At 37.2% G+C, this 10,745-nt stretch overlaps 1 protein-coding gene across 1 annotated transcript; it reads left to right on the top strand.

The window, feature by feature from the left end:
- The first annotated feature begins 246 nt into the window (after positions 1–246).
- pold3 (polymerase (DNA-directed), delta 3, accessory subunit) lies at positions 247–5,700 on the top strand. The gene is made up of 12 exons (XM_085378002.1): positions 247–375; positions 889–944; positions 1,355–1,454; positions 1,561–1,600; positions 1,839–1,971; positions 2,130–2,376; positions 2,469–2,541; positions 3,333–3,480; positions 3,726–3,829; positions 4,129–4,217; positions 4,336–4,417; positions 5,329–5,700. Exons 1-12 carry the CDS (start codon positions 319–321, stop codon positions 5,529–5,531), a joined length of 1,332 nt encoding a protein of 443 aa, XP_085234128.1. The 5' UTR covers positions 247–318; the 3' UTR covers positions 5,532–5,700.
- Positions 5,701–10,745: the final 5,045 nt, after the last annotated feature.

The raw sequence follows: 10,745 nt of genomic DNA, 5'->3' as shown, positions 1-10,745 counted from the left end.
CGTGTTGGTTTTGGGGTACAAAAAACCGTATTAATAGTGATAATGTATGTGGAATATAGTAAAAAATAAATGAATGAAGCTCCTGGTTTTTTTTTTTTGTTTGTTTGTTTGTTTTTTGGTTTTTTTTTACTTCTATCATTCATTTGATCCAGGGAGTGACTCACAGCCCCGTCTGGCCTGCAGAGGGCAGCCTAAAGCTTTTCACCTCACAGGAAGGACGGGCGGACACGTGACATGCAACAGGAAGTAAATAAACTGCTTTCCCGCGCAGTTAAATTGGAACAGCAAGTCGTCTGCTTTCAAGGAGAATAAAACAAAATGGATGAGCTTTATTTGGATAATATTGACGAATACGTCAATGACCATAATAAAATAGTAAGTGCCTTCTTAATTCGCGGTATTTCATTTTGTGCGATGAGGTTTTCTGGCTGAGCTCTGGCTTCGACATGATTGGCTGCTGAACTCCGCTCAAAAAAACTGCCGTTTTAACTTTGTCTGGTTTTCACGATAATTTATGTGTATCCAGGGGCATTTTTATCAATTTTGGAGATGTTCAGGGGTCTTCGTGTTAATTCGGCTCTGCTATGATGTAGTAAATGGCAGTTGAATTGAAGAAAAGCTTATTTTTAGTTGACCAATTTCAGTTACTGCTGGAAACCGCCAAGTGCGTGACAAACACTGCTGTAGTAAAGACATTTCAAACACTGACATGAAGTCGATATTTATTTATATCTGATAAGTATTAGATATTTCCCAGCTCATGTAGCTTAATGGAAAGCAACAATAATCGGTACCTTAAAGAACAAAGACAATATTTGGATAATATTTATTATCCGTCATATAGTCTCTGTGTAAATACAAGTGTCCTGTGTGCTTTCTCTACACCAGGTAACCTATAAATGGCTGAGTCTCACTCTTGGAGTTCATGTCAACACAGCAAAACAGTAAGTGGTTACTTTGACATGCCAGGAACTAATAAAATAATATATGATACATTTTTACTATCTTCAAAATGTCTTGTTTGTCCAAGCAACAATCGCAAATTTACATTAATTAGGGTTTACTGTATTTAGCGCCAAAGAAGCACTACATTTGACAGTAACAGTCCAATGGAACGTCGCTTGAGTTTTTCTGCACTTGAGTTGCACCGTTTTTGTTGTGGTAGTGAGATGAAGACATGCGCACGTTTGCATGTTTTGGCATGTGTGTGCATGCAAAAAAAAAAAAAAAAAGGTGCTGTGTGTTTTCTTTTAAAAAAGATCATTAACACTTTGTGTCATTGGCTGATAAATACATAAATGCCATAAACACAGATTTACCTAGGAAATACATTTAAGTTGTGTCTTGTGTTCAGAATGCTCTACCATTACCTGGATCACAAGAGGAAGGAGAGTTCAGCTCAGCTGCATGCCACCTACCTTGTGTCAGGGAAATTTGTGGACAACGGTCAAACGGTGAGACCTGTTGTAGCATTTTTTGTGATTTCTTTTCTTTTCTTTTTTTTCTACATGCCCAAAGCTGCAGCTTTAATGATTTTTTTACACTGTGTTTGCTTTTCAGAGTCACAAGGTGTCTGTTGTGAGAGAGGACCAGCTGGAAGGTGTGTAAATATTAATTCACATGACATCATTCGGTTGTGTTGCTCTGTAACAGCAAGGTTGGCTCGTTGTTTGATTCTAATTTCGAAAGTAATATCCTCAGTTCATAATCATCACCATCAATAAATAGTATGCTTTTATGTCAGTGAGTCTTGATTTTCTTTGTATTTTGTTTTATTTAATGACATATTTGTTGTAAATGAAGCAGCAGTGTGTCACGTTTGCCGTTTTCTTCTGCAGATTTCAAAGCCAAGATGAGCTTGGTAGTCAGCGTGCACGTCTACAGCGTCCAGAGAGCGTTGCTTAGAGACAGCGGCCCACTTTACGCTGTGGACTACGACGCTGTGAAAGACAATCTTAAAAACTGCAGCAGGTATGCTAATCATGGTGTTTTTTGATTTGCAGTGACCAGTCATCAGCATTTTTACACCATCTGTGTAAAGATTAGTTTAGCCACTATTAGAATGAAAACATAATTAATGCATAATGTTATTTATATTATTTAATAGTTATTTTTCTTTTGCTTTTCAGATACAGCGCAATCCACTGTGCCAGCGCAGTGCCCATGTCTTCTGTGGAGCTGCAGCAGGCGAGGGAAGTCCAGCAAGCTCCTACACCTGAGGCTGAAAACAAAAAGGCTGGCATGAATGGAGACACCAGACCAGTTTTAAAATCATCCGCCAAGCCTCCAAAAGGCATCATGGGAATGTTTGCTAACAAATCTGCTCCTAAGAGTCAGGATAACACCAAAGAGATGAAGCCTGAAAAGAAAGAGGATGTACGACTTTGTCCTTGTGCTGCAGTCAGCTGCTCTTCAGGGTACTCGAGTTTTTGCTCTGTTTGTTTATAATTGTGTTTTTTGTATTTTAGATCGAAGCACCCAAAAGCAAACCAGTCGCAAAAGCCAATCCAGTGGCAAACTTCTTTGGGACTCAAACATTAAGTGAGTAATAAGTAAAGTATTGTGTGTCTGGTGTGCTTTATTAAAAGGGGGATTAAAATTCATATGTTCCGTTTAGACTGCTGTTATTTTGTTTTAGGTTTCTATTTTAACCTTGAAACTGTTGTGCTCATAGTTTGTTTTTATTATTATTATTAGTAGTAGTAGTAGTAGTACTATTTTGCTCTTTATTTGACACACGATCTGCCTTTCAGAGCAGTTGTACAAATCACATCATTATATAAATGAATGTTGTCTTTGTCATGTTCTTATTTCACATAAACCTAGTAAAAGCATCATAATTGAATGTGTTCCTCACCATGGTGAAAAATAATCAGCGAGTGAGCCAACAAGTTTTAAAAAAAGTACCAAAGTGCTGCAGGTTGTAATCAGCAAAAACGGTTTTGTCTTGCATAGAGTGTAAGGTTTTGAATGTAGAGGCTGTAAAGCAGAAGCCACTTGTGAACACGATCCAGAAACCCTGCCATCTTCTCCGCCAAAGCTCATTTAAAATGGTCTGAGGCAAAGTGGAAACCTTTCTGGTTAAAAATAAAAATGTTACCGGTAAGTTTTACTTGGAAAACATGGATGCCACGTCACAACTTTTTTTGCTGCAGTGATCTGATGTTTTCAGTGTTTTGTTGTGAGTAATTGAGTTTGTATTTTAAATCAAGTTTCCACGTTTATCGATGTGCATGCTGTTTTGCGACATACAAAAGTAACCCAGAAAGATGAGCAGTAATTATTTGATTTGAATATGTTTACTGAATAATTGTTCTTTTTCACTACTTCAGAGAAGCCAGAGAAACCTGTGAAGGAGGAGGAAGCACCTCAGTCATCTTCCAGAGCAGCGCAGCAGCATGAAAGGTCAAAACCAGAGGAAAAGCAAGAAACCGTTGCTCCAGTGGAGCCACAAAAAGACACAAAGAAAGACTCCAGAAGGTGTGTGCTGGTATTCATGTGGGAAATGTGACAAATTGAATTAAATATTCCTTTCAGTACATGAGGAAATAGTTTTCTAATCATGAAAAGAATCCGCTTTCCTCAATCAAGTCCCACTTCCCTGTCTCTAATTGTTACTTAGAAATGTAATTTCAAAAGTTATAAAGGGTGTTTATTTCTGGCTTTAATCTAATTTAAATTCTTTAATTCCCTTTTTTTTTTTTTTTTTTTTTTTTTTTTGATAGCAAAACTAAGCGGCTAGAAGATTCTGACGGTGAAGAGGAGAAGATGGAGAAGAAAAAGAGGAGGAGGATTAAGAAACCGGAGCCAGACAGCAGTGATGAAGATGGTTATACTTTTATTTTATATTATTCTCTTATTCTGATGTTTTCTATTTTGAAAACCTATTTATTTTAAAAGTGAACAAACAGTGATATAATTGGATTAAAGATATAAATGTATATTTTGTATTAGTTTTGCTGCTGTAGGCACACTAAAAGCAATTCCAAACATTGTAATTAATTGGATTGGCAAACGGCTTGTGAGGACAAAACTTTTATTTCAGTTCATTTCAGTCTTTGGGAAAAGAAGAACTTATAAAAGTAGACATTTCAAAATTGATAAGATAATCTGTTTTCCCCCTTCCAGTTATTCCAGACTCTCCACAGCCAGTCGTGACAAGAGAACCATCATCACCAAGTCCTAAAAAGGAGGTTGAACCCGATAGACATTCCCATGTAAGTGTTTGATACTCTAGTTTTGATATAACTGGAAACTTTGGTAGTCTTTCATTCATTTTTTAATGTATTTTTTTTTATGTATTTAACTCGGAGCATGCGTCTTGTTATTCTACAGCCGAGCAGTTCTGAAATGAAAATAAGGAAGAGAAGACGAGTCATGAAGTCTCATACCTTTCTGGACGATGATGGATGCATGGGTATGAAAAACATACAACAGTGAAAATCCAACCAGTGCAGATAATAATCAAACACTTTTAATGTATTTATATATAGTGCTACAGTATATGTGACTGTTTTTAAATAAAGAGGTCAGGGTCTGTACAAGTAATCGATATGAGACAAAAGCTCAGGGCTGGGAGATTTCCGCTGCTGTTGTTAGTCCTGTCTGCATATAAAGGATATTCCTTATATGCTTATACTCAGGCGCACAGTCGCTTCACTTGTTTATACTTGTTTATGAGGAATCTATACATCCAGGGAAGAGCAGTAATATTCTGTGAGAAATGTGTACAATGCTCAACTTAATGTTTTTTCTCTGAGAGATTTAATAGCTGCTTTTATATTTTTACAGGTCTGACTTTTATTATTATAATAAAATCTAATCTAACTATTATATTTAATATGATTTAATTATATTTAATATTAATCTAAATCTACAAGCTAAGTTACTAAATCTTTTAGGTAAATCTATTTGAGTGCACCCCATCCATTACATTAACTCATCAATGCATGCAGCAGGCTTCAGTTCAACACTGAGATGACGGTTGTCAACCTGCAGCAAGCTGTGCAATTTAAAATCATAGATAACTAAGATCATAGTTTAGTATCATTTCTGCATACAGAGAGCTGTGTTTTATTTTGTTGAAGGTGGTAGATCAGAGCAAGCGCAAGGATCACTTTTTGTCCTTCACTCCACCTGAACTCTTTTTAACGGCAACGTGTCTTTGCTCTTTGACAGCATCATGTTCGCTGCTGCTGTTCCATCAGTCTTACCAAGAGAAACGCAGCAATCTAGGCTGAATCTGGCAGTGTCCTCTTGTCCACAGTAGATTGATTAGTTTGGTTGTTTTGTATGAATTTGTAACTCCGGGTTGTTTCTCATCCACAGTGACAGAAAAAGGCTACGTGAGTGAATCTTACTCTGAATCCGAAGATGATTTTAAACCCTCCAAACAAGCTTCAAGAGATCCCATTAAAGCAAAACCATCAAGTAGCAAAGAGGATGAGAAGAAAACTCAAAAGAAAGCATCAGCAAACTCAAATAAAGGAGCTAAACAAGCTTCCATAATGGGATTTTTCCAGAAGAAATAACAGATGGTGATGGATGCATTCACTAAGGACAAATGAGCACTGCTGTAGACTTCCTGTAATGAGACTGTGGCGTATCTGAAATCAGCTGAAACAAGTCAGAACACTTGACAAATGGACTTCAACACATGGACATTAAAAATTACATTTTAGTTTCTCTGTTTTATGAATACATGTCCAACTCAATAAACATTAAAAAATTAAATATGTGTTTTCACTTTCAGAAATGTAGAACCATCACAAGCCTGAAAATCTGAACACATTAACCAAACCACCACATTTTAATGGACCAATCCTGTCGTTTTTTTCTTCCTCTGTTCATGTCAAAGACTTCACCTATTGCTGCAGTAGCAAATTGAGTTGTTATTATTATGCCTCCCTTTTAATATATCATGTGACCAAACCAGGGAGCTACCAAAACCTCATCAGAAATGATCTCAAACAAAGGGTGGCTGTCAGGATGTCATTCTTACAGAAATCTGAAGAAAAGGCTTATGTATGGCAAATTACACAAGACCTGGACTGAAAATCAGTGGCTACAGGTCTTATGGAGTAATTCTTCCAAATTTGAGATTTTTGTTTCTAGTGAGTGGAGCTCAGGAGAGCGGTACGACAGTGACAGCCATCTATAAAACAGGGTGGAGGCTCTGTCATGGTTCAGCCCATGGTGTGAGGAATCTTGATGAGCTGATGAAATTTAAACATTGAAAAGTAGAGTTCCAGAATAAAGGTGGTCATATGAACTACAGACTTGCCAGCTGGTAACAAGTGCACCTAATAACTGCACCTATTTTGCATTTTCCTAATAATATAAAAAGAAATGAGGGACAGCTCATTACTTTTCCACAGTGCTATAGGCACATTGAAATGGGGGGGGGTCTTTAGCAGCTAGAATATATTACTTTACTGATCTTTATTTCAAGTTTTCCCTGATTTGTCTGCATTTTCTATGTGTATCCAAAAGATTTTTGGAAAGTTATTGAGTAAATTATTTGTCATCGTTTTTAAGTTAAGAACCTTAGATCTAGTTTACTGACCTTTTTTATTTCCCTCATTGTACGTCCTCGATTCTACTCCTCAGCTCCTCTCCTAATGGATGCTTCAGTAATTTTGTCAAATCACTGATTTGTTTAAAATGAGCACCTTTCAGGCTCATTTTAAACCGATGTCAGTTAATATGACATTTGACACAACTGATCCTAAACTATTAAAACCACTACTTTTAATAAAACTTACTAATTAAGGTGCAACAAGTGTGACAAGAGTTAGTGCAAACAATGAAAAACAGAAAGGTTGATTATTCTAAATAGCTGTAACATGAGTCAAAACTGAAAAGGTAATTTTGGTTTCTTTAGTCCAGCTGTGCCACACCTCTGTTATCCCTTGAATGTAAAAGCACTTCTACACACCTGCACATCCTTGATCTCTTTAAGCAAGCTTCCCCTGTCCTCTTGACTCAGAGACTCAATGAAAATAACCTAGATGGGTTATATTCTTCTATTAAAAAATGATTATTAAAAAGTTTGAAAATACAACAACAACAATGGTCTGTCTTGTTTTTGCATTTGAATTTTATGTAATATTCAGCATGTGGAGTCACTTTTAGTTTCCATTAAGAAAATATATTAACATTTTCCTCAACGGGTTCCCAAAAAAATGAAAAGCCAAACATAAAAATGACAGTAAAAATACAAAAATTGTCTCAATGAAAAAGGAAATGTATGGATCCCTGGGATAAAATGATAAAAGATTTAAATAAATACCTCACCTCCAAAAATAAATGTCAGTAAAGATTAGACACATGAATCTGTCCAGTTACAAATTCAGTCACCTGCTTTGGTGCAAATGAAACTGGCAGCAGGCAACAAGACAGCCCTCAAAAAGAAGGAAATGTTTAATCCCTCCTGACTCATTTTTCTGCACTTTGCTTTGTGCTGCAGTGTTTTATGCTTCCTAATTAGAAAGACTGTTTTCCCTGAAGTTGGTCTGTCTGACTCTGTGTTACACTTTTGTGATCACAAGCAGTGCACATAAGTTATATAGAAAATATGGAAACAATGACGAAACTGAAACAGCAGTAAGAAAATAATCTGAGTAGATTCCACAAAAATCACAAGCATGTTAGACTTGACTAATATTAAATGAAAATAGTGGAGTCCTTAGAACTAGTTAGAAATTGTCAGCTATTGGACTGTTTCATGTTTGCTATTAAATCTGATGATCACAAAACTGAAGATCGAGATCAAAAGGTGGCAGCTTAGTGAGGACCAGTGACAGAACATTTAAAGGAATCAGATTCATACAAAATTCATACGAGACAAAGAAGCATTTGATATAAAATAAAATAAAGTAAAAACATATCTGTGATGGTTTAGGAGTGCTAGCTGATGCTAGTAGGTGCAAACTGAAGAGTTTAATGTTTTTGAGGCTCTTGAAGATATGCAACAAAGCATAAAAATAAATAAAATCTAGACTAAAATTGTAAACCCAGAAAAAAGAAAAAATATGCATACAAGATCTATTTTACTTGGCCATCTGCCCTTGTAGCATTTGGCTGAATAATCAGTTGATTAATTGGTAATGTGATTTTACAGGTTACATTAAGCTGTCACTGGTTAAGTCATCATTTCAGCAGCTGTTCCCTCCTGTCCCATTGGTCTCCTCTGCCAGGGCAGATGTTCAGTGGGGTGACGAAGAAAAGACAAACTCTGGAATGACTAGCTAGATATTTTGGCACCCAGGTGAAGTATAAGTAACTTAAAGTTATCATGATCTTGCAGATCACCGACTGGGGGGTGATCATGGAATAAAATAAGTGTGTTGATCTATTTGGAAGATACAGCAGAAAAGCATCGGTATAACACTAACCTGTCTGAAGGTACCAGCTGTCAAACGCATCTGTTCAAATACCAACATTGGCAGCAAGAAAACAGAGCACAAAGTCCTGATCCATCATAGTGCTTACACCCACTCAGGGTAAATGTACAAGTCATTAATCTTGAGGTGCTGCTAATCAACACAGAGAGGATGGAGGGAAGATGAAAAGGTGAGGAGGTTGTGTTACCCACAGTTATTCAGCACTGGAATGAATTATTGCTGAAAACCAGCCAAATACTGAAGCTCCATCAGGAAAATGTTTAATGAAGCTGCAGATGAAATAAGGACAAGGCTCATTATGTCTTCTATAACACGAGTGTCAAACATGAAGACTTGGGGCTGAAGAGCAGGTCATCTACTAATTAACAGGTTGGTGGTTTGATCCCTGGCTGCTCCAGTCTGCATGACAAATATCCTTGGACAAGAGTTGCATCCATCAGAGTGTGAATGTGTGTGAGTGTTAGATAGAAAGCACTTACATAGAAACAGAATAGAAAAAGATGCTTCTGTGTTGCAAGTTGCATAAAGTGCTTTGAGAGCTCGGGAAGAGTAGAAAAGTGCTAAATAAGAACATAAATAAGAACCCTTTTTAACTGCCCTCGGTCTTGTTCGTCCTGCTGGATAACATTGCAAAGTGACATAATTGTATTGTTAATATACTGCATAAATATTCCGGGTGTGGTGATGCAAAGCCAGCATTACACCAAAGGATTGAAAAAGCATTGAAAAGAAGTTAAAAAAGGTAAAAATATTGAGTTAGGCAAGTTGCCAGCTGTTACATATAGTTTTACTGGTAAAGGCTCCACCCCCCTGTGACCCTGAAATGGATAAATAGTTAAAAACAAATGGATGGATGTTTGGGCTCTACTCGTCCAACTCACTAGAGAATAAATTAGGCTGTCTGTGGTTTTTTTGAACTAAAATGAGTTTGACACAATCATACGTCTTTTTTCCACAGAGGAGATGACCCTCACTGGTCATTAGATAGAATTCAGGGCACTTTAGATTGGCTTCAATTTTTTAAGATCTAAAGGCTCCTTGTTTTGACTCACCAGTGCCAGAACAGGAAGGATGTACTTCTGAAAAAGTTTGAAGAAAATAATTGGTCATGTGCTCAATAAAATCCATAACAAGGTCATAAGTTAGACTCTGAGTTTAGACAATGTAAGCTAAAATGAGCCAGTGAGCTCGGTAAAGCGAGGGATAAGTGGCTGTAGAGGGGTTCGACAATTTTGTATGTCATATTTGTTGTGAGCAAATGGCTGTGATGGGGGTGGATTAATCTAGTGCAGCTGTATTCGAATACTCTACTTATATCCCACACTACAAACACTGCTGTGATATTTTGTCTCTCTGCGCAGGTGTGTCATATGGCCAGATCTAAGATGACTTGATTTAAATATATTTATGGTGAACAGTTTTCTGCTCTGTGAATTGTATCATGGAGATGGGGTGATATTTTCTCTCTCTGTCAGGGCCTACTATATAGCAAAGCCTAAAGGCAAGTTTGGGTTGCTGAAGCCGGAGTGATTACTGGCCTTCTACTTACAGGGTGGTGGGTCTTGGAGGACAACCACTGATCCCTGTTTAAGTGGTTGACATGTAAAATGAAGCTGACTTGGGACACTGGACTGTTTTGTCCCTTCATATTTTTGGTCATTGTACTAATAAATTATCTTTTAGAATTGTATTGGTTGTCATCTTTTGCCAACGGCTGCAATGGCTGGTCAGACCTAGAGTCTCTGTGTGTTACAGTAGTTTTTGCTAATTTGCTGAGGAATGATGGTAAATCTGAGCCCCAGACAGATGGTTTGGGGAATAAACAGTGTTATTTGTGAAGGCAACGGGTGAAGGTACCTAGAAAGAAGTTAATATGAAACAGTATTATTCCCCAAATTAAACTCCATTATCTAATTTTACCCATGTTTCACGTGTTCTCAGAGCTGGCCCAGAGCAGCTGAGAGCTGAATGAGAACAGCAGGTAGACGAGAGCCCAGACTTGGATTATACTATAGCTGAAGTCATGAAGTTTAATGATTTGCATGCCTGATTATCAAAATAAATGCTTACTTTGTCTGTGGAGGTTGGTTAAAGATTTTTGGGAACAGTAGCTGGGTGAGCCATATTTGGCTCTTACTGACAATTTGACAACATCTAGGACTGCCTCCAGCTTGTAGTTATCATAACACCTCACTTCAAAGTTTAGGTCCTTCAATCTTTTCTCCAAATTGTAATGATCAGCTTTGGTTCCATTTCAGTCACGTAAGACTAACCTTTAAAGTTGACACAGTTTCTTGTATTGTGTAACTAATCCTTCTTGGTGTACTGGCCAACTAAACT

Source organism: Diplotaxodon limnothrissa, linkage group LG18 (genome assembly GCF_057381915.1).
Source record: "Diplotaxodon limnothrissa isolate DT_005_m linkage group LG18, D_limnothrissa_male_GT1.1, whole genome shotgun sequence".
Lineage (NCBI taxonomy): Eukaryota > Metazoa > Chordata > Actinopteri > Cichliformes > Cichlidae > Diplotaxodon > Diplotaxodon limnothrissa.
The sequence above is the reverse complement of the archived record's forward strand: the minus strand, read 5'-3'. Positions and strand labels throughout refer to the sequence as shown.